General features: G+C 42.9%; 1 protein-coding gene across 1 annotated transcript; it reads right to left on the bottom strand.

The window, feature by feature from the left end:
* Positions 1 to 795: 795 nt before the first annotated feature.
* On the bottom strand, positions 796 to 20,630 carry LOC138769524 (myeloid cell surface antigen CD33-like). Its single transcript, XM_069948066.1, has 9 exons — positions 20,583 to 20,630; positions 20,008 to 20,112; positions 13,091 to 13,435; positions 11,968 to 12,261; positions 9,441 to 9,534; positions 3,767 to 3,803; positions 2,729 to 2,773; positions 2,185 to 2,241; positions 796 to 1,558 (listed from the first exon to the last, which is right to left on the bottom strand). The coding sequence occupies exons 2-9, from the start codon at positions 20,048 to 20,050 to the stop codon at positions 1,457 to 1,459; spliced, it is 1,017 nt and encodes a 338-aa protein (XP_069804167.1). The 5' UTR covers positions 20,051 to 20,112; positions 20,583 to 20,630; the 3' UTR covers positions 796 to 1,456.
* Between the last annotated feature and the right edge of the window lie 4,822 nt (positions 20,631 to 25,452).

The raw sequence follows: 25,452 nt of genomic DNA, 5'->3' as shown, positions 1-25,452 counted from the left end.
GTGAGGTATTTGTAGATTAACTCTTTGTTGTCCTGTTTTGGTCTTTTATTTAGCTCTCTCCATAGGAGAACAATGAAGACAGGGGGGAGAGCTTCAAACTGCTTTTTCATGATAAAAATGCATTTTTTGGCTAATAAACCTATTTACAAAGTTTCTTAAAATTGCCTGGACTATTGATTTCTGCAAAAAAAAAAAATCACGACAGTGACACTTTAAGGCCCTATTCCACAGAACTATTATCGACCGTATTCAGCCGATATCAGCTGCTATGGACAATAATCGTCCCGTGGAATAGAGTGCAATGATCAGCCGACCAGATGTGACAGCTGGAGTCCAGGGACTCACAATCTGGTGTGTGCGCTGAACTTTGGCAGCACAACAAGGTGCCGTTTTATTTTATAACCACTTCTGGTTCGATCTCAGTTTCTTCTCTGATCCATATACCTGTAACACATGGACTATTGAAGTATTAGTGTCGGCAACTGTTACAGTCATTATATACCACTAGCGTGATGCTATGTACAATCCAGCAGCAATAGTGATATATAACCCCTTCAGGATCGGACTGATTTTGGCTTTTAGGACCAGAGCCCATTTTTTAAATCCCTTGATGCAGTTGTAGCTACGTGATGCTATAACTTTTCTTTCTGATTCTGAGAAATTTTTTTGTGACATATTGTAGGTTGGTGGTTAATTCCTCTTTTTTTTTTTTTTTTTTTCAATTTCACAGGACCTCTCCTTTAAAAAATCATCATATTTGGGATTACCAAGGCCCGTGAGCCATTTCTTTGTTGTTAGTTAAAGCATATTTTATTGGAATTTTCTTATTTACAAAGTGGTTTAAAAGGCAAAAAAAGGTACACCATGAGGCTATGTTCCCATAACAGGAATTCACAAATAATGATCACAGACATTAGGAGCGGCCATCATTACCAATAGACAGCCGGGCATCCTTTTTATGTAGTGGGGACATAGCTTACTACCTGTACTTTTAAATATTTTTTGCTTCTGCAACTGTGAAGTTCTTTAATTAAACAAGTTTACAAAAACATGTTTAGGCCATGTTCACAAAGTGTTATGGTCAGTATTTCTGTCAGTATTTATAGCCGAAAACAGAATTGGAATCGAATAAAGAAAATGTTTTTATTCCATTTCTGTTTTTGGATAAGAAAATAGTGACCAAAATACTTCCAGGAATACTATGTGCAAAAATAAGTTGTGAAAGTGAGAGATAAAAAAATATTGATGAATCTAACGGCTGGAGTAATGTTCTTTTTAATGCAGTCAAAAACTTAAGGTTATGTTCCCACAAGGTCTTTTTTGGCCCTTTGAGGCCACGTGACGTCCGTTATTTCATACTGATGACTTGTATTATGAAATCCCGCCAGTTATTTGACCTCAAAGGGCCAAAAAAGACCTTGTGGGAACATAGCCTAAATCTGTCCTTCTTTTCCCTTTAATTTGGTTGTCCTATAGACATGTCCTCATATATCGATGCATCTTCAGGTGACTGCATCACATTTCGCCCTTGTCTTGGTAAATGGGAATGAGCTGTTGGCTACAAGAGAAAAAAAAAACTTATTAGCACATAAGGCTATGTTCACACACGGAATTTTTGCTTAGTATTTTTCTCAGTATTTTTCAACCAATACCAGGAGTGGTTTGAAAACACATTTCACACACTGTTGAAATTGAGTGTGTTTTAAAATTGTTTGCCATGAAATCACGGCCATCCACTCAATCTCAACAGTGTGTGTACATAGTCTTTCTGAGTTTTCAGATCACGCCACCCTGTTCTCCCGTTCGTCTGCCGCTTCCTGGTCTGAGCTGCGGCTTAACACCTGACATCTCAAGGCAGCTCAGTCATTCACAGGTCTTAGCGGGGTCCCGCCTCGGCCCCTGAATGGCTGAGCTGTCTTGAGACGTCACGTGTTAAGCCGCATCTCAGACCAGGAAGCGGCAGAGGAATGAGAGAACAGGGTGGCGCGATCCCGGAGAGGTAAGTGGACGGCGGTGTCTATATCCAGCCCCTCCCCGGCCATACAGTAAAAACACCCCTGGCCCGGAGTACCCCTTTAAGTAATTGGAGCTTAGCTGCAGTACCAGACAGTACTTTAGTGATTTAGTGATTACTGAAGTGAATACAGTAGCTTGGTGAACATAAACTCATGTTGATAAACTTACCTCTATCGTGTAGTAAGAAGATGTTTGTCTCTCGAGGAGATCTGTGTATCTTTTATTCTAAAATATTAATGAAATGAATCAATGAAAATTTGTAGAGAAATATCTGTAAAACATTTACTGCGTTAATTGGTTCTGCGGAGGCCAGAAAGCCAAAGGCCACAGCTAGAGATGAGAGAATTTACAGTCATAGCAAAGCGTTTCGCTAGGCTCCTCGGTCAGCTTGTCTTCCGGCTGCCTTTGGCCTCTCCACTCCGGGTGCAATCCGTTTTTTTTCATCCGTTTACTTTTTTTTGTTTCAAAAAACGGATGAAAAAAACGTAGGCCTTTGTGTGCATCTGTTTTGATCCATTTTTCCATAGACTTCCATTAGAAAAAAAAAATGGATCCATTTTTTTTTACGGTTAAGAAAATTAGGTTGGCTATATTTTTGTATACGTTAAAAAAAAACATGGAAGTATGGGGGGGGGGGAAAGTATAATAAAAAATTATAAATGTTAAAATAATAATTACAATAAGCACATTATATGCTAAAAAGATAACTCACATTTTTAGATAATGTCTCAAAACGATGGTCTAGTTTTCTGCTGCACTGTAAAAACAAAAAACAACAGAATTCTATTACTAATATTTCCTAAGAACTATTACAATCTCCACCTAATGTTGCATCTAACAAACTCTCTAGCTTCCTATTCTACATTCAATCAAGCATAAACCCTACAAAATGAGCCCATGGCTCTGTAACTCCTTATGGATTAGTGATGAACAAACTTACCGAACATCAGGTTTGTCCAAAAGTGAACTTCTCCAGCCTCCGGGAATCAAATGCAGAGCATTCACTTTTGGACAAACTTGAAGTTTGGTAAGTTTGTTTATTACTATTAGGGATTCATCCGTGGACAGGGCTGTAAGAACATCTAGGCATTCGAGGGACTGTGCCTAAGGCGGCAGCGTACAGCTCTGATGGCAAAACTGCAGACAGATTCCTTTAAGATTATTTGTGGGTGGTATGCAATTGTCTGTTATGTCTGAGGGCTCACTGCTGGGAAGACGTTTAGCTAATTTTGCGGTGGAAGAAGGAACTTTCTAAAGACTGCGTTGTGCAACATGAACACTTAAAATTCTATACGTGTTATAATACAGGGATCCTGTCCCGTCTCCCCCCCCCCCCTTGCCGGGATGAAGGCCGCCCGACCCCCCACTAGAGCCCCGAATACTTACCCCATCTTGCCAAGTCCCACTCCTGGAGCTGGTCCCAGGATGGAGATATCTTTGGTGGGAGCCCGGCGCACACGCAACAGAGATGAGTCCGACGCCCATAGAGAATGACGGCTCCATTCATTCTCTATGGTCATCGGTCTCATCTATGCAGCGTGCGCCAGGCTTCCGCCAAGGATATCTCCATCCCGAGACCAGCTCCAGGAGTGGGACTTGGCAAGATGGGGTAAGTATCCAGGGCTCTAGCGGGGGGTCGGGCGGCCTTCACCCCGGCGGGGTGGGGGGGTGGGGGGGTTGACAGGTTCCCTTTAAGAATATTTAGGTTCCTTGACTTGTTAAATTGTGAACTATAGATATGAATCTGTACCTCGCTTTTCTTTCCCCAGAGACAGGAGTCACGTTTTCTGGCAAAACCAAAAAGAAAACTGATTAGCATATTATCATTGACCAGTCACTGTCCACTATCACACTATTACAGGGCTATATTATATTTTAAAGAGGATATCCAAGATTAGAAAAACATGGCTGCTTTCTTGCCTAAATAGCTCCACCATTGTCTTGGGTTTGTATGTAGTTTTGCAGCTAAGTTCCCTGTTTTTTTATACTCTTATGTTTCGCTCAGTAATATTCTCTTTTATTATGGCATTATATGTCCTTCAGGTACTTTATAAAGATGAGCTGAACTTTCGGTCCAAAGATCCCGGGATCTTCCAGGGAATTTAAGATACATTATCTGGAAATCCAGGGAATGTATCTTGAATTCCCTGGAAGATCCTGTCCGCAGATTCCCGGGAGCCCAACTATGCACCCGGGATCACAGGCATCGCAGGCATAGTAATTGAGCGAAGATGCCATCGGACCAAAAGTCATCCCTAGTTACTTTATGATGTTGCTCGTGGACAGTAGAGCCATATCTGGAAGAAAGAATATTATTTATACTGGATCATGCTTTTAAATTTTTCGGAAAAAAGTGTGATTATATAACTTAGGCCATGTTCACATGGCGTAAGAGACCAGCTGCTCGCTTCATTGTGTGAACTGACAGAGCTTTCTGCGGCCGCTATTCACTGACATGTACTAAACACTGACATGTACTATGTGTATATGCTCCAGCCGGAATCCCATAGAAGACTAAGCAGCATAGCTTTTTGTAAAAATTACGGTCGTTGTTGCCAATTGCAACAACGGCCGTACTTTTACAAAAAGTTACAGTGTGTGAACATAGCCTTAACATGTAAATTCTCCCGACTCCTGATGTTTTCCAGAAACTCAGCTGATGCTGGACAGTAAAGTTTTCGAGGCAACCATCCAACGCCTGCACAAGTCCTGTTCCCCAAAAAAGGGATCATGCACATGCAAGAGAAGGAATGGAAAAAATGATTTCTCGTGAAAGGTCATGCCCTCCTTCCATGGAACGTTTTTATGATCATAGTAAATAAATAGGACGTGAAAAAGCAGAAGTTAAATTTTTTTCCCGTCAGTAAACAACTTATTGCTGCTGTGAAAAGAAGGAAATTATGAAAAGTTGGTATTTGTTTGTTGGTTACATGTTACGCAATGTTTCCATTAAGCGTTTCATTGTTCTGTAGCACCATATATTAAATATATACTCTAAACCAGTGATTTTCAACTAGTGTGCCGCGACACATGGTCGGGTGTGCCGCGGGGAAAGTTTCCCAAACTATGGTGCCCCTGTGAAACAGGAGAAAACAATGGGGGAGAGAAACCTGGGGATGGGGGAGAAACAGGGGAGAGAAACATGAGGATAGGGGGGAAAGAAACAGCGGAGAGAAGCACAGGAGAGAAGTATGGTGGAGAGAAGCACAGGGGGGAGAACAGGGCCGCCATCAGGAATTTCGGGGCCCCATACAACCAAAGTGTCTGGGCCCCCCACATTAATAAAAAAAAAAAAAAATTGTGTGTTCGCCCCACGCCTTGCTGGGAGGTATAATTTGGTTGAGATCAATTCTAGAGAACTGGCTCATATTCTCCATTTTCCCCAGTGGCTTAAAATGTAACCTCTGTTATACAGTTATAAAATTGTAGAAATTAAATGTGAACAAGGTGCAATTCAAATAGACACTTACTTGTATAGCTGCCTCTTGTGCTCTGTATGCAGTGCATTATATTCACCCCTGCAACGTACAATTTATAGCGCGTCTACAAGCCCAGCGGGGCTCATTATGATGGAGACTAAAACTTATACAAGAGTGGGGTAGGGGTTCCCCTGTATTCAGAATGCTGTTGAGTGCTAGGCAATGCCCCGTTTGGGGTTATTGAATTTCGAGGGTCTGGGGGGCTGTTTGATTTGTATATGTTCACCAATATCCCCCCCCCCCCCCCCGGTATGCTCACTAACATAGAATATGTTGATAAGGCTAATATATTGAGGCTGTTCCATGTTAGTGAGCATATACAAATCACCCCCCCCCCCCCCCAGGCAGACTAGTTTAGCTCACCCAAGCCAGTGATAGCGAATACATGGCGGTGAGAACGCTTTCTAGGAGATCCTGTTTGTGCAGCAGAGGTGTCTTTATCCTGCTCTGCATAGACCCTCGAAATTCAATAATCCCAGACGGGGCATTGCCAAGCACTCAACAGCATTCTGAATACAGGGGAACCCCTACCCCACTCTTGTATAAGTTTTAGTCTCCATCATAATAAACCCCGCTGGGCTTGTAGACACGCTATAAATTGTACGTTGCAAGGGTGAGTATAATGCACTGCATACAGAGCACAAGAGGCAGCTATACAAGCAAGTGTCTATTTGAATTGCACCTTGTTCACATTTAATTTCTACAATTTTATAACTGTATAACAGAGGTTACATTTTAAGCCACTGGGGAAAATGGGGTATATGAGCCAGTTCTCTAGAATTGATCTCACACACAGACACCAGCACACATGTATACAGACACCAGCACACATGTATACACACATACAGACACCAGCACACCAGGGCACGATGAAGTTTGAACTTCTGCAACCTGGAGAAATCACCTGATATCACCTGCAGTCCTATGTAACACCACATAACACAGTGGTATCTCTGAGTACAGATAATGTAGTAGATTTCACCTGCAGTCCTATGTAACAGCACAGATAACACAGTGATACCTCTGAGTATAGATCATGTAGTAGATGTCACCTGCAGTCCTATGTAACAGCACAGATAACACAGTGATATCCCTCTGAGTACAGATAATGTAGATGTCACCTGCAGTCCTATGTAACACCACAGATAACACAGTGATATCTCTTGAGTACAGATAATGTAGTAGCTGTCACCTGCAGTCCTAGGTAACACTACAGATAACACAGTGATATCTCTGAGTACAGATAATGTAGTAGCTGTCGCCTGCAGTCCTATGTAACACCACAGATAACACAGTGATATCTCTGAGTACAGATAATGTAGTAGATGTCACCTGCAGTCCTATGTAACACCACAGATAACACAGTGATATCTCTGAGTACAGATAATGTAGTAGTCACCTGCAGTCCTATGTAACACAACAGATAACACAGTGATATCTCTGAGTACAGATAATGTAGTAGCTGTCACCTCAGGGCACCCCTACTAAATGATGTTCTACAAAATAAGAAAACCGTCATACAGTGACTCACAGGTGACGTCTTCTTTGATCTGAGGCGTCACTTTCCCTTTTCCTCTCCATCCGGCCCAGACCTCCATGATGATTCCTTCCAGATACGTTTCATCCCCTTAGAACCTGCGAGACAAACAATTTAGGCTCCGCACATTTCTAGCAACTTCCTTCCCTTCCACCCTCCTGTAGGCTCCCATAGTAACTGCGCTGTGTGGGATGCCCCCTGTATGTAGGATCCCCTGCTGTGCCCCCTGTATGTAGGATTCCCAGCTGTGCCCCCATGAGCTAATAATGCCCCTAGAGGTGGCCCCCATGAACTAAAAATGCCCCCAGAGGTACCCCCATGCACTAATAATGCCCCCAGAGATGCCCCCATGAGTTAATAATGCCCCCAGAGGTTCCCCCATGAGCTAATAATGCCCCCAGAGGTGCCCCCATATACTAATAATGCCCCCAGAGGTGCCCCCATATACTAATAATGCCCCCAGAGGTGCCCCCATATACTAATAATGCCCCAGAGGTGGCCCCATATACTAATAATGCCCCCAGAGGTGCCCCCATATACTAATAATGCCCCCAAAGGTGCCCCCATGAACTAATAATGCCCCCAGAGGTGCCCCCATGAACTAATAATGCCCCCAGAGGTGCCCCCCATATACTAATAATGCCCCCAGAGGTGCGCCCATACACTAATAATGCCCCCAGAGGTGCCCCCATATACTAATAATGCCCACAGAGGTGCCCCCATATACTAATAATGCCCCCAGAGGTGCCCCCATATACTAATAATGCCCCCAGAGGTGCCCCCATATACTAATAATGCCCCCAGAGGTGCCCCCATATACTAATAATGCCCCCAGAGGTGCCCCCATACACTAATAATGCCCCCAGAGGTGCCCCCATACACTAATAATGCCCCCAGAGGTGCCCCCATACACCAATAATGCCCCCAGAGGTGCCCCCGTAGACCAATAATGCCCCCAGAGGTGCCCCCATGAGCTAATAATGCCCCCAGAGGTGCCCCCATACACTAATAATGCCCCCAGAGGTGCCCCCATATACTAATAATGCCCCCAGAGGTGCCCCCATATACTAATAATGCCCCCAGAGGTGCCCCCATGAGATAATAATGCCCCCAGAGGTGCCCCCCATACACTAATAATGCCCCCAGAGGTGCCCCTAAAAAAAACAAACATCCTACTCACCTAATCCGCTCTGTGCAGGCAGCAGCTCTCCTCCTCCTCTTCGGGCTCCATCTTGCGAGCCGCAGGGACGGGACTTCCGGCAGACGTGATGACGTCACATGATCACGCCTGCCGGAGGGGTCACGGCCCGGCCTCCCATAGGCTGCTGGTATGAAGTGCCGGCAGCCTATGGGAGAGAATACAGGAGGAGGACGCTGACAGGTCCTTCTCCTGTATTCTGATCGCTTTAATGTTCCGCCCGCTGTGCGGGCGGAACATTAAAGCGATCAGTGCATCCCGAGAAGCTGCGTGGCCGCAGCTTTTCGGGATGCTCAAAAACAGTTGGGCCCCCCCCCCCCCCGTGTCCGGGCCCCATACGGCAGTACCACTTGTACTGCCCTATCGGCGGCCCTGCGGGAGAAGTATGGTGGAGAGAAGCACAGGAGAGAAGCAGGGGGGAGAAGTATGGTGGAGAGAAGCACAGGAGAGAAGCAGGGGGGAGAAGTATGGTGGAGAGAAGCACAGGGGGGAGAAGTATGGTGGAGAGAAGCACAGGAGAGAAGCATGGGGGAGAAGTATGGTGGAGAGAAGCACAGGAGAGAAGCAGGGGGGAGAAGTATGGTGGAGAGAAGCACAGGAGAGAAGCATGGGGGAGAAGTATGGTGGAGAGAAGCACAGGAGAGAAGCAGGGGGGAGAAGTATGGTGGAGAGAAGCACAGGAGAGAAGCAGGGGGGAGAAGTATGGTGGAGAGAAGCACAGGAGAGAAGCAGGGGGGAGAAGTATGGTGGAGAGAAGCACAGGGGGGAGAAGTATGGTGGAGAGAAGCACAGGAGAGAAGCAGGGGGGAGAAGTATGGTGGAGAGAAGCACAGGAGAGAAGCATGGGGGAGAAGAAGACAGGCCCAGGTTTCACACTGAGTGAGTATAAATACATTTAGAATCTATATTATTAACTATATGTATAATATGAACTGTTTTAGTGTCATTTTGTGCCATTTTGGTTGGTGGTGTGCCCCGGGATTTTTTAAGTATAAAAAGTGTGCCGCGGCTCAAAAGAGGTTGAAAATCACTGCTCTAAACCAATAAAAGTGATGACGGACACATTTTTTCAAAGATCTAAAGAAGAACATACAGTATCAGTTAATTTTGTGTGTAATTATGCTCAGAGAGTGGGTGAAGAAAAGAGAATTGTACTTTCTTTGATTCTCTGCTGCCAGAGAATGAAATCAGTTAACAGATTATACTGTACCTCCAGATGATAAAAGTGATTGCCAAAAGTGAAATCGCACAAATGATTCCTATAGTAAGCCCAATGTAAGAAGGGCCCTGGTCTGCTGGGGATCCTGTAAAAAAAAAAAAAAAAAAAAACTGCTTACTTACAGTATATTAGGGGTGCTTTATGCATCCACAGTATCACAAACTGTAGATACTGTAGGGTTAGGTCAGGAGAGGGACAGGGAGGACACAGGCGGGGAACCCTGACCTTGCCCCGCCCATTGTCTCTGCCTACTTGTCTCAGACAGCCCTTGGTGACTGCAGGCAAATGGGTGTCAGTTCCTAACCTAAGGGCTCGTTCCCACTGAGCAAAAGCAGCTGAATTTCTGCGCTGAATCAGCGCTGAAATTTCAGCCGTTAAAATAGGTGCAGAGCTAATTTCCATTGTGTTGAATGGAAATTCTGCTCTGCAGTTCACACAGTGGAATTTCCGCACTGAACTAATCCGCTTTCCGCCAGTAGAATGAACATGTTCATTCTTCCGCTAGCGGAAGCCTATACAAATCAATGGGGCTCTGATTTTCTGTTTCAGCGCGGATTCAGCGCGGATTAAGCGCGGAATACAAGCGTAATACAAGCGGAAATTACTCGCTGAATCAGCGCGGAAATGGGGAAAAGGGGGGGGGGAGGATTCTAGTATATGTTCTGGTATAGTCTAGTTTACTCACCAAATACTCGCTGAATTTCAGCGCTGAATGCATGCGGATTCAGCGCGGATTCCTCGAGTATTCCGCGCTGAATTTGTCAAGAGCTGATTACGAGCTGAACACTTTCCTAGCAGAATACGCAGGGATTCTGCTTACATTCTGCTTATATTCTGCTCGGAATTCAGCGTCAGTTGATTTCAGGCGGAAATATTTCCTTGCGTAATCCGCTCCTATTGCTCTGTGTGAACGTAGCCTAAAGGGGGTGTGATACATAAAACAAGGACAAGACAAACTTACAAACAAGGGATAGTGAACAGGTGTGGCAGGTGAATCAATTAGCAGAACAGAAAGAGTAGGACTGTGTTCAGACAGCTCAGAAAAATTCAAATAACACACAGAATAAGCACTAATTCATGGCCAATTTATGTACCTCACAGGATGAGGACCACGCCACGGTCCCAGCAGACACAGTCATAACCCACAGCTTATTGAAATAGATTACCTAAAAGCTTCCCTAGCTTACTGGATTCTTTTGGTCAGACCCATTACATCCAGCCTAGGAAATCTTTTAAGAATAATACCCTATGAAGTCCAGTTCAGCCTGGGCTGGTTTGGTAAGAAATACTTTTTGTTGTTGAGATTGAGCCAAAGCGGCAAACCAACTTTTCAAAAATGTGCTTATCATTATTATTCACCATTTCATTGTCCTCAAGCAACCCCATCATTACCATCATCACCACCATCATCATAACCACCCTCATCATCACCACCATTATCACCATCATCCCCCTCATCATCACCACCATTATCACCATCATCACCACCATTATCACCATCATCACTACCAACATCATCATCATCATCACCACCATCATTACCATCATCATCACTACCAACATCACCACCATCATCACCACCACCATCATTACCATCATCACCACCTTCATCACCACCACTATCATTATCACCACTACCATTATAACCATCATCACTACCATCAACACCACCATCATCATCATCATCATCATCACCACCCTCATTACCATCATCACAACCATCATTACCACCATCATCACCACCATCATCACCACTCTCATTACCATCAGCACCACCATCATCTCCACCCTCATTATCATCATCACCAGCATCATCACCACCATCATCTCCACCCTCATTACCATCAGCACCACGATCATTACCATCACCACCACCATCATTACCATCATCACCGCAATCATTACCATCATCACAACTATCATTACCATCATCATCACCACCATCATCTCCACCCTCATTACCATCATCACCACGATCATTACCATCACCACCACCATCATTACCATCATCACCGCGATCATTACCATCATCACAACTATCATTACCATCATCAGCACCACCATCATTGTCCTCGTGCTCTCTCATTAGTGCCTGATAAACAATGGCTTGTCTTGTGGGCTTCCTACTTTTTGGAAGGAGTTAGATGAAAAGTAAACCCAAAAATTATTGCACAGTTAAAACATAAAAACTGTAAACTGAAATATCCATATAGTCCTCAGCATTATGCCAATATTATATGGAAATAGAGCTGTCATTTTCAGGACTACAAGCATAAATTATGTCCAATGTTCAATATTCAAATGGTGCACCATAGATGTTTGGTAGGAGATAATTCATGATGGGATCTGGTCATCTATCCCCAATGTGACAGAGACCCTTAGGCAGTTGCTCAACTTGTTTTATTCCAGCTGTAAAATTACGTTTAGATTTCACCAACTTTCATATTTACTTTGTCTGTTTCATATCACGGATATGGACAGCACCACAAAGATTCCATGATCTCCATACAAGACTTACCTAAAAGGTTTATTTGGCTCGTAGATTTTCTCGTTAGCCCACCAAAATACATAACTGAACATTGAATCACCATGGACCCATCCTTGGCATCAGAGGGCTGGTAGTCCAGTTTACTTGTTGCTGTCCACTTCCCGTTTCCAAGGTCGGATCTCTCAGTAGCATAAGGACCATTGAGGTTCCAGGTGAAGGTCGGTGGGCTGGAAGCACAGGTGTAGTTCACCATACATGTGACGGTTTTAGTTTCACCCACGGACATTTCACCAGGTACAATTAATACGGGTTCTGGTGGTAACTCTGTGGAGGAAATGGAAAGTCTGTTGACTTGTCATATATTATATACTGCTGCTACTACTATCATTACTTTTACACTACAACTTGAGCTTACATGCATACCAAGTGGTGAAGGAAGGAAGGAAGGAAGGAAGGGAAGGAAGGATGGAATGAAGAGCGGATGGAAGAAGAGAGGAAGGAAGAAGTAAGAGAGGGATGAAGGAGGGAAGGAAGGAAAGAAAGAAGGAAAAAAATGAAAAGGGGAGGGAGGAATGAAGGATTGAAGAAAGGGGGAGGGAGTAAGGGAAGGAGGGAGGAATGGAGGAATGGAGGAAGGAAGGAAAGAAGCGGGAAGTGAGCAAGGAAGGAAGAGAGGAGGGAGGAAGGAAGGATTGAAGGAATAGGGGAGGGAGGAAGGAAAGAAGAGGGAAGGGGGAAGGAAGGAAGGAAGGAAGGGAGGGAGGGAGGGAGGGAGGGAGGGAGGGAGGAAATAAGGAAGGAAGGGAGGGAGGGAGGGAGGGAGGGAGGGAGGAAATAAGGAAGGAAGGGAGGGAGGGAGGGAGGGAGGGAGGGAGGGAGGGAGGGAGGAAATAAGGAAGGAAGGAAGAAGGAAGGGAGGAATGAAGGATTAAAGGAAGGGGGAGGAAGTAAGGGAAGGAAGGATGAAAGGAGGAAGGAAGGAAAGAAGAGGGAAGGGGGGAAGTGAGAAAGTGAGGAAGTGAGGAAGGAAGGAAGGAAGGAAGGAAGAGGGCGTAAGGGAGGGAATAGGGAGGGAAGCACAGAAAGGAGGAGGAAGGCAAAGAGGGAAAAGGAATAGTGGGTGGAAGAACTTAAGAAGAAAAATCTGGTTTACCTATGACTTGTAATGTAACATAAGTTGTAATAAATGTTGCAAGAAATGATGATAATTTCCTTTCTTGAGGAAAGTAAGACATCCCATCACTCCTGGCCACGTCGTGAATTCTCAGCGTGCAGTTCTCTGGTGCAGGTCTCAGCAGTTCAGCCCGGTTTCTGTACACTGAGGATATCTGTGACACGTCTGTACTATAGATTATTCTCTGTCCTTGCGGAGCTTTCTTCACGTGCCATACCACATTGGCAGTAGGCCCGGAGGTGTAGCAGGGGATCTCCACACAGGAGCCAAGTAAGGCCTGGATTGTGCTGGGGAAGTTAAACTTCTTTTCTTGACCAACACAAACTGATGAATAAAAACAGAAAAGATCACGGACAACTACGTGCAGGATGTTATATGTATTACTAACCACTCCTGATTAATCAGAGCTCAGCAGGGTAAGATATATATATATATATATATATATATATATATATATATATATATATATATATATATACAGTGGTGCCTTGGATTACGAGCATAATTCGTTCCGGGACCGCACTTGTAATCCAAATCCACTCTTAAACCAAAGCAAATTTTCCCAAAAGAAATCACTGACATGTAGACAATTGGTTCCACACCCCAAAAATGATGATTTATTATTCTGAATTAGATGTAAAACAAAAGAAACAAACATTCAGAAACAGCAGAATCTGTGATAATATAAGTTACTGTACAGTAATGGAGAGGATGGGAAACACAAGGGCGGACAGAGACTACAGGGAGCATGAAGGAATGAGCAGGGCAGATGTGGGCACATACATGCAGCACTCTCTGTCCGGGGAGAGAGGGGTTACAGATATGGAGAGATTACCTCCACAGTCCTGTCCTCTGATGCAAGCCCCAGCCTTAAGTGGATCTGCTATGATTTAGAAGGTGAGGGAAACTTCCTGGGTCAGAGTACAGGGCTGAAGACCCCGCTATGCAGGCCATGCCCCTCCCCCACTTCCCCTCCCACCCAGTACAGGGAGCTCTTAAACCAAAGCAATGCTCTTACACCAAGTCACAATTTTGAAAAACTGTGAGCTCTTAAATCTAAACGCTCTTAAACCAAGTTACTCTTAAACCAAGGTACCACTGTATATATACAGTATAGAAAGGTGATGATTTAAATTTTCGGGAAGAAGTTTATTGTTTATTATAAGTTTTAAGAAACAAGACTGAAAGAGGAATTTCATGTTGAATTATTTCTTGACACATTTATGATATTTCATGCACAATGTTAGGTTATGTTCACACTACGTATGAGACCGGCCATTCCTTGACCCCGGCCGCCGAGCTCTGATGCGGGCACATCAGCGCACGCTCGCATCAGAGCTTCCCATAGCCCACAGTGAAGCAAGCGGCCGGACTGACCTGTCAGTTTTTTCCGGCGCCGCACAGATCCCGGCCGGAGCGCATACGATGTGTGTATGCTCCGTCCGGGATCCCATTGCACACAAGGCTTTGTTCAACTCCGCAAAACTACGGCCATAGTTCTGCGGCGAGAACTACGGCCGTAGATTTGCGTAGTGTTAACATAGCCTCAAACTGTAAATTAACCCCTTGCCTCTGACGCTTATTTTGGCCTAAGGTGCGTTTACACAGACAGATTTATCTGACAGATCTTTGAAGCCAAAGCCAGGAACAGACTATAAACAGGGAACAGGTCATAAAGAAAAGACTGGGATCTATCCTCTTTCCAAATCCACTCCTGGCTTTTTTTTCAAAGATCTGTCTGATAAATCTGTCTGTGTAAATGCACCATTAAGGACCAGGAGCCATTTTTCAATTTTGCGTTCTAATTTTTTCCTTCTCGATTTTCAACCTACAGGGCTGGTTTGGGTGTTATTTTTTATTTTTTTTGCATTACAATTTCTAGTTTTTACTAGTATGATATTTGTTTTTTGTTGTTGTTATTAATTTTCCCTCTGGTAGATAATAAAAAAATCTGCAGTCCTAGCATTTTTTCCTCTTTTTTTTTTTTTTTTTTTTAAACATTCACCGTACAGGAATAGTATTGTCTCGTCTTAATATCTTAATCCTGTCCTGTCACATTCTAAAAAAAAACTTTTCTTTTTTTTTTTTAAAAACACTTTTTATGTCCCCCTAGGGGACTATTACATACATATTTTATTTATTTGTGTAGCGCACACAGATTCCGCAGCACTTCACCTATCTGTATTCAATCATTAGACTTTGCATAGCAATGACCAGTGCTATCTATGATCTTTTCTGAGAGTCTGCCTAAGGCACACTCTATAAGAAAAGTGCCAAACTGACTGCACCAAGGTAAGTATGAAACCTCCAGCAGTCACACTGCAGGCATCCTGATTGGCCACTTAAATGCCACGATCACATGGTTTAAGGGGTTAATGGCGGGTGGCAGCTGATAGCAGACAGTACTCACTCTCTATTAAGCGCTCCCGAGCTCGCTTCATAGAGCTCCTGTGCATCATAACATATCCAGGGGCATAACTAGGATGCATAGGGCCCCATAGTAAAAATTGTATGACACCCCCCCCCCCCCCAACATATTCATCTGTCCCGGTGCGGTTCCTCAACTCATCACTTGTGAGCCAGGGAGCTAGGAGAACTAGGGAACACTCCACCGGGCAAGGTGAGTATATGTATGGAGGGGGTGGCTCTAGTGACTGAAGGTGCACAGTTACCTTTGGCCACAAGAAAGACCCTCAGTGCCATGCTATGCAATGTGTTGTGAGCCGGTACCATGAAGGCAGACCAAGCTCTATTGGTGGAGGTTCCATGGGTCTCATTGATGCCTGGGCCCTATAGCAGTTGCATGGTCTTCCTGTATGGTAGCTACATTACTGGACATACAGTACCAGTACGTCATGATGCAGGTACTCAATTTATTTCATGATGTGCCAAGTAGAATTTTCCAGCGGAATTTTCTGCTGTGGATCCGCTTCCGTCCAAAGAATTGGCATGTCAATTTTTGGGGCGGATTCTACTAGATGACTCCAATAGAAATCAATGGGTTTTGAATTCTGCTTGAATTCCGCTTGCATTCCACTCGAATTCCTCTCGAATTCTGCTCCTATTCTGGCAGAGCTGAATAGGCGAGAAATTTCAAGCAGAAACCTAACCTCTTCAAGGGTGCGTTCCCACTGAGGAAAAGAAGCGAAAATTCCAAGCAGAAACCTCCGGGCTAAGGGACTCTTTTGCCTATGGCCGGGGAGGAGGTGGATGAGGGCAATGACGTCCCCTTACCTCCCCGATTCCAGCGCCATGTCCTGGATCACGCTGCTCCGGTCCACGCTGCCCGGCCGATTTCTGGTCACTGACGCAGGTTTGAGACGTGACGTTTCAAGTCCGCTCAGCCAGTCAGTGGCAGAGGTGGTGCCCTGTTTTACTGGGTACCATGTAAGACTGCATTTCCTCTATCGCTGAAGGGAGATTGAATACTCACTGCTGGCTACAAGCAAAATACTCATTGATCAGGAAGCCATTGCCAAAAGTTTACATCCTGTTAAAGGGAACATGTCCGCTCTTTGTCATGCTCAGAGCTGTAGATTTGTTGTCAATTTTGTGTGTTAAATTTTAAAATCAAGTTTAAGAATTATAGAGGCTGGGCTGAGTTGCTGCATACACACCTGATCGCTCCCCTACCCTTTCCTACCCATCATTATTAAAGTCCAGGGTTTGGCTCCTGCAGGGTAATCATGCTGTGGCATACTGAATAGTACACAATATGAAAGAATTAGTAAATACTACTTAGAAAAACAAACAGATTTTTTATAGACACATCCAGATAATTAAAAAACAAACTATACTCAAGTATGAGCCAGTATTTCCAAATATGAAAAATTGTTTGGGGATACCTCTATTTTGCATTAAAGATGGGCAAAACAATAGCTAATAAAATAACAAGGGGAGATGTACATGTACTGGAAAAAAAGAAAAAAAAATGAAGCGAACATTTTTACACAGAAATGAGGCACCTATGCATACTTGAACAGCCAACACTGCACAGCCATCATTATATGGCCCCTCCAGAGGGCAAAACAAATGTTTTTGAATCAACTGGTGGGATAAAGGTATTCAGATTTGTAAATTACTTTTATTAAAAAATCTCAAGTCTTCCAGTACTTATCAACTGCTCTATGTCCTGCAGAAAGTGATGTATTTTTTTTCCAGTATGGAGAGCAGGAAAGGTTTTCTACTTCTCTGGACAGTTCCTGGCATGAACAGAGGTGGCAGCAGAGAGCACTTTGTCAGACTGGAAAGAATACACCACTTACTGCAGGACATGCATGGGTTAAAATTGATTTTTAGAGGTTTCTATAGCTGTAACACTAGTGAGGTAGTGTATGTGGAAGAAACCATGAAACGAACAAGATCAGGCTTAATAAGCATAAATCAATGATCATGAAATACTTCAAACTGATTAAAACCACAGGAGAAGATACAACAAGATATCCCTTCAGGGAAAGAAAACCTTTTGCCAAGGTGTGCCTCTCAGGGGGGAGAGCTTACCACACCACCCTGATAGATAGCCCCTTAAGCCCCACTCAGTTGTAAGTATTGGAACATAAATAGGGAAACACCAGGGTGGCCCCTTTTGTGTCAAAGTCTAACTCTACTGCGAGTATTGCAACATAACAAGGGATAACCAAAGCCAGGCATCCATCCACAGACAGCTGTTTCGGGGTATTTGCCCTGGTCTACTTTTCATTGTCCCCTGTTAGTCAGAATCCTGCTCCACACTGACAATGGGCAAATACCCTGAAACAGCTGTCTGTGGATGGATGCCTGGCTTTGGTCGCAATACTCGCAACAGAGTTAGACTTGGATGCAAAAGGGGCCACACTGGTATTTCCCTACTTAAGTTCCAATACTCACAACTGAGTGGGACTTAAGGGGCTACATATCAGGGTGGTTTGGTTATTTCCCGACTGGGAGGCACCCCCTTGGCAATAGGCTTTCCTTCCCTGGAGGGATATATGGCTATTCCTGTGTTTTGTGACTCGCAAATGAGCCTCCACGGATCCCTTTTATGCAAAACCAGAAGTGGATTGAGAACACAGAAAGGCTATGTTTACACACTGTTGAAATTGAATGGATGGCCGTCATTTAATGGTAAATAATTCCCATTATTTTAACTCCTTGGCATCATGGCGCCGTTAACTGGGGTTCAGAGGGGGTTGCGCCACAACCCCACTCTAAACCGCCACGCTCCCGGCTTCTATCTGCAGCCAGGGACTGTGGCTATTCATAGATGTGGGCCAATCGCTGCGCTCGCTAATTAAGACAGTTAAATGTAGCTGTAAAACATGACAGCTGCATTTAAATGACCTGCACAGTCCCATCCCTGGTGTCTAGTGGATGTATCCCCCATCCCCTGCGATTCTATCGCAGAGGGGGGATCCCTTCTTCTAACCGGGCCAGGCTCAGCTGGACACTGATGCTAATCCCAGCTCGGTAGCTGGACTGCAGCAGCCCAGAGTAATACAGCAGAGGTCTAATTGATCAGTGCTGTATTAAGTTTACTGCACTGATCTCTATGAGAGGTCAATGTAGTTATACTAGAAGTCCCCCAGGGAACTTCTAATTAATTAATTCATTCATTCATTAATTGTAATTTATTTTGCTTGCATTTATTTTGCTTAAATGCAGAAAAATTGGAATAGAAAATGATCAAAAAGTTGCATATAAGCAGTTAAGGTACCAATAGAAAGTACAGATCATCATTAAAGCATTATAGGTATGGGAATAGAACAATTTTAAGGAACATTTTGTTTTTTTAAAAAGGTTTCAATTTTTTAAAAGTAGTCACATAAAATAAAAGTTGTGCAAGTTGCCTATCATTGTATCATTCCTACTTGAGGAACATAGATAACATGTCAGTTCGACCCTAAGGCAAATGGCATAAACACAACCCCCCTACCCAAGTTAAAAAAAAAAAAAAAAAAAAAAAAAGGGGGGGGGGGGGGTTGAATTTCACTGATCTCCCCCCCCCCCCAGGTTTTGCACCATATTTTATGGAAAAATGAAGTATGTCATTGCAAAGTACAAGTGCCGCAAAAAATAAGATCAATTAGCTTCGTCCTTAAGGGGTCAGCTGTTATTTGCAATTCACTAAATTTCAGCCGTATGTGAACATAGCCTTTCTGTGTTTTCAATCCACTCCTGGTTTTGGTTGAAAAATACTGAGCAAAAATACTGTGTGTGAATCTAGCCTTAGGCTATTCTCCCACAATAGGAACAGCTGACATTTTAGCGCAATAAGATGACCGTCTCTTGGTAATGATGGCCGCAAATTATGTTCATGATCATTATTTTTTTGTCATCATTACAGATAGAGGCTATGTTCACACAATGTCAAAAATAGAGAAAAGGCGGGCGATTTTGAAATTTAAAATAACACCCGTTATTGCCGTGATTTAACTGACTGCTATGGCAGTGCATTGAAGTCAACGGAAAGACGGACGTCCAATGCACACAATGCATTGAATATTGTACGTTATCGCCGCAGACGTCCAAATAATGATCATGACAAATATTTTCGGATGTCTTTTGCAAACAGCAGACATTTTTTATTTGTTGTTCACACAGTTTTTCTTTTGTCGCTGTTCTTTCTCAGTTTTTACTATTAAATTCAATGGACTTTTCAATTAAGCCACACCCAAAGGCCAATTAGTAACTCCAAACTAAAATAATGTACCAACAGCTGTCATTGCACAAAGGGTAGATAGCTAAATGGCGTCCGTTATTTTTGACTCAAAATTACGGACGTCATTTTAAGCAGATCTGAAAAAAACATAACATTTACATTTTATATTTTTTACATATAGGGACATTATTCATCAACACAACAAATGATTTTATCATAAATAAACTGGAAAAACTGCAGCAAAAGCTCCTGATGTTACCTTGTAAAATAATGGAAACTAGAAGTGCACATTTTTTTCTCATATTAGCGGATTGATGTGAAGTTCAGAGGATCAGCTGCTCAGGTTCTCCAATGTGGACTTCACCTAAAAATGGGAAACAGGAAAACATAGAAAATAACCCAAGAAGAGAATAAAACATAACAACAAAGATATTAAATACAAGAATAAACAAGAGCAAACAGTACAGGCTATGTTCCCATAACGTAAAACTAAGAGCAAATAACGGCCGTTGTTGCAGCTTGGCTTGGAATAAGTCTACATTGTGTGGACAGAACCATCACTGCTGTATCCTTATGAGCAAATATATCCCTGACAAGACCGTACATGAGAGGACTTCTTAGATAGATGATAGTCACAGAAATGATATAAGGCTATGTATAAAGAGGCGTTGGGTTCATACAGAAACAGTGAATGAAAATCTTAGAAGAAAAAATAAATAAATTAAAAAAAAAAAAAAAAAAAAAAAAAAAAAAATATATATATATATATATATATATATATATATATAAAAAGAAATAACATTGGTCTTTCAGAAGAAGGGATCACGTACTCACCAAGTATTGCCGAATATAAATCTGTGGGTGCTGAAGCCGGGTGAGATACATCTGCTTTTCGCTCTTGCTTCACTTCCCTTACGTAATCACATAGAGAAGTCTGGGAGATTTTTTTTAATCAGATTGTCACATGGTATTAAATAGGAAATAAAGTGAACACATTTTGGTTTGGGGGCATTTGGGGGATAATAATGAAAAGGGACTCACTAATATTTATTTGTCGAGAATTAGGTTGATAGTTCGGGTCATCTGAAACATAAACTCCTGAAAATAATCACCTGCCCTTTTATCTTAATAGATGTGTCACATGTCTCATGGCCGGGACGTCGGATCCTGAATTAAGGTCACAACGCGGGGTCTAAGGGAACCTTGGTTTTACCCTTAAACACTGTGAGGTTGGGACCTTGCTATTAGAGATGATCAAACAGGTAATAGGCTATTACCTAGGCTGAAACCCAGAATTCCAGGCGGTAGTCGGGCACTCTCCTCCTTCCCCACATGAAAGGTCCACAGCCTCTAACAGTTTTGCTAAACTGGTCCTGGTAGGTGTATGAAATAAAGTTGAGCAAGTTAAGTGCACTTTATCAACATCACAATAAGTGCACCATACTACTATACTACTGCTCCTATATACAGGAATATAACTACTATAATACTACTGCTCCTATATACAGGAATATAACTACTATAATACTGCTCCTATATACAAGAATATAACTACTATAATACTGCTCCTATATACAGGAATATAACTACTATAATGTATCAAAAAAGAATAAATCCAAGCACTCACCCCGATAGTAGACCTTCGGTGGGTTTATTTGCACATAACAGGGAGGGAGATGGTAGCGGTGCGGGAGCGCAGCGTTGTCTGCTGCGCTCCCGCACCGCTACCATCTCCCTCCCTGTTATGTGCAAATAAACCCACCGAAGGTCTACTATCGGGGTGAGTGCTTGGATTTATTCTTTTTTGATACACTATATTGTCTTCGCTCCGTCCGAGCACCCCTTGCATAGATCCGTGTGGTCACGGAGATCCACTCCCGGGACTGTGATAGCCTCATACACATTGGTTGGCGATCAGGCAGTGCCGGCACCTGTATCTATTAGCTTCTATAACTACTATAATACTGCTCCTATATACAGGAATATAACTACTATAATACTGCCTCCTATATACAGGAATATAACTACTATAATACTGCTCCTATATACAGGAATATAACTACTATAATACTGCTCCCTATGTACAAGAATATAACTACTATAATACTGCTCCTATATACAGGAATATAACTACTATAATACTGCTATATACTGGAATATAACTACTATAATACTGCCCCTATATACAGGAATATAACTACTATAATACTGCTCCTATATACAGGGATATAACTACTATAATACTGCTCCTATATACAAAAATATAACTCAAAGCAAAGCACTACTAAAATGCGAAACAAAATGGATCATCAGGTTAGATGCCACTGGTGTATCTGGCCTGAACGAAAGGACAGATCTTAACCCATAGCTGCACCAGGACGTTATTGAACGTCCTCGTGCCGCTATGGGAGTTCAGAGGGGGGTCGCGCGGCGACCACCCTCTGAACTGCCGCGATCCCGGGTGCCGCGTGTAGCCCGGGCTCGCGGCTATTAGCGGGCACGGTCCGATCGCCGTGCCCGCTAATTAAGTACTTAGAAGCAGCTGTCAAAGTTGACAGCTGCTTCTAAATACTTCTTAAAACACATACCTGGTGGTCTAGTGGGGGGGATCGCCCCCCTGCGGCGCGATTGCGGGGGGGCGATCCCCGCATCCTTCCCGGGCCGGGGTCTGCGCCGTAATGGCGCTGATCCCGGCTCGGCATTCTATTGCATTTGGCTGCAGCAGCCAAAAGCAATAGAACACCGATCTCATGGATTCATGCAGTATAACTATACTGCATGGATCTCTATGAGAGATCAGAGTACATATACTAGAAGTCCCCCAGGGGGGCTTCTAGTATATGTGTAAAGTAAAAGAAAAATGTATTTTTAATAACACAAAACCCCCTCCCCTAATAAAAGTCTGAATCACCCCCCTTTCCCCATTTTATAAATAAAAATAAATAAATTAATTAATAAACAAACATGTTTGCTATCGCCGCGTACGTAATCGCCCAAACTATTAATTAATCACATTCCTGATCTCACACGGTAAACGGCGTCAGCGCAAAAAAATCCCAAAGTGCAAAATTGCGCAATTTCTGTCGCATCAAATCCAGAATAATTGTAATAAAAAGCGATCAAAAAGTCGTATATGCGCAATCAAGGTACCGATAGAAAGATCACATCATGGCGCAAAAAATGACACCTCACACAGACCCATAGACCAAAGGATAAAAGCGCTATAAGCCTGGGAATGGAGCCATTTTAAGTGACGTATATTTGTTAACAACGGTTTGAATTTTTTACAGGCCATCAGATACAATATAAGTTATACATGTTACATATCGTTTTAATTGTAACAACTTGAGGAACATATATAACAAGTCAGTTTTACCCCAGGGTGAATGGCGTAAAAACACATTTCCCCCAAATAAAAGAAATGCGTTTTTTTTTTCAATTTCACCACACTTTGAATTTTTTTCTGGTTTCCCAGCACATTTTAGGCAAAAATTACATCTGCCATAGCAAAGTACAATTAGTTGCGCAAAAAATAAGGGCTCACTTGGGTCTCTAGGTGGAAAAATGCAGGCGCTATGGCCTTATATACACGAGGAGGGAAAAACAAAAATGCAAAAATAAAAACTGGCTGTGTCCCCTAAGGGTTAATGCTCTCCTGTTTTAAGTGTTACATCGCTTTTGGTTTTAATGTGTGTTTTGTATTCACTTTTGTATTTCACATGTTAATTACACACCTGTTTTAAGCACACCCCTACCGGTGTGACGTGTACCAGACCTGACGAAGAGCGTGACCGCGTGAAAACGTTTGTCTGACCAGCACCCGCTTCTCCACCTTCCCCCTTCCCAGCTGTGTTCATCCCTGGATTAATAAAGCACCGTACGGCATACTCTGTGGTGAGTGACCGCATCTTTCCTTCTCCTATTTACCTATAACTATTATAATACCCTATATACAAGAATAACACATATTTTACAGTGTTCTTTTTTTATTATAAATATGTAATGATTTATTATTCTGTAATGTACACCACTAATGTAAAAATAGTATAATGTATCATATAACTTGTAAGTATGTAAATAAAATTAGGGGAAAAGTAAGATATAAACAGTAGAAGACTTTATCTTGTAAAGGACTTGTCCACTTAACAATTTTGTCTTGGTAGAAGAGTTAATCAAAAATGGTCTACGGAGAACTTTAATGATCATCTGTATTCTAATTCACCCAGAGGCACATCAGGGGGAGGAATTCAACATTACAATGTTCTCATGTAAGGCCTTTGGCTTTTTGTTTATTGCACAGGTGTGCTAAGTCTTCCAGGGAAAAGGATTTTTTTTTAATCTTCTTGTCAGGTACAATTGTTGGATGTCCACAATTCCCCTAAACCAGAACGTTTCAAAGTTGCATATTCCACATCTTCTACATGGCCGGACTTGGCAGTACTTAGCTGCACCTTGTCACGCTGTGCATGGGAGATAACAGAATACTCAACTTCATTTGATGGCTCAATTACCTGCAAGATATAATACAGATATTAGATAATAATAATAAAAAAAAAAGTACAGTGTTTATAATAGTTGTCAACGAGTCATATATAGTCCTAAAATGAGGAGAGGGACATGACAGCAAATCTTTACTACTGCTCTTACTCCATGGTAGGAGTGATAAGATGTTGATGTAGCTAATGATTGGGATTGTGTCTCCATTGGCATCAACAGCCGCAGTTGATAAAAAAAAAGTATGGTAAACTATGCTGTGTAGTCAGGGTTATTCTCTTTCCTATAATGTTCTGTGCAGCTGCTATATTACGTCACATTTGCAGGTCTTCAGTAAAGACATTCTCCTCTTGGAAACCAAAAAAAAAGTTGCTAGACAGGGGGGTTCCCAATCTGGAGAGTCATCTTAACCTTATTTTATATGTTTTCCACTTATTGGAATGGTGCCATGTTTTAGTACCGGTACAACAAGGGAAATAAGTGACTAGGTGAGTAATAAATGACTGCTTGGGCGATTACTAGAGATAAGCGAATTTACAGTATAAGACCATGTTCAGACCTCATATGAGACCGGCCGTTCCGTTACCCAGCCAGGTCATGGAACGGCCGATCATCCCGGATGATCTTTAGTGCCGCAGAGTTCTGATGCCGGCCGCTAGGGATCCTAGCCGGAGCGTATACTATGTGTATACACTCCGGCTGGGATCCCTTTAGCCTGCAGCACTACGTAAGTTCCGTGGAAATCACGGCCGTTAGAAGATAGCCTAAAAGAATAAAAGTGATTTGTTAGGTCAGCCCTCAGCTTGTCAGCCGTCTGCCTTTGCACTCCATGCCGCTCCTCCCCGATGTCTGGAAAAACTGGATCCAGTCCTCGGAAACTTTTCCCAATTTGCCAGGACTAGACCCAGCTTTTCCCAACACCCGGAGCAGCATGGAGTATAAAGGCAGCTGCGGTTGATAAGCCGATTGCTGAGGTAACGAAGCACTTCATTTATATTGTAAATTTGCTTTATTGACTATATCCCAGGAAGTGCAGAGAAAGGAAGACAATTTTAACCTTCTCATAGAATTACTTACCTCACTATTGCTGTAAATCGGATTTTGTTCAATGTCCACATCCAGTGGAGACCTAAAGATATAACAAAAACACGTAAAACTATCCTTTGATACTATGTAACACTCTCAGGTGGTTTGGCAGGATATGAAAGAG

Source organism: Dendropsophus ebraccatus, chromosome 12, assembly GCF_027789765.1.
Source record: "Dendropsophus ebraccatus isolate aDenEbr1 chromosome 12, aDenEbr1.pat, whole genome shotgun sequence".
In the NCBI taxonomy this organism is placed as follows: domain Eukaryota; kingdom Metazoa; phylum Chordata; class Amphibia; order Anura; family Hylidae; genus Dendropsophus; species Dendropsophus ebraccatus.
This window is presented reverse-complemented; position numbering and strand designations above follow the sequence as displayed.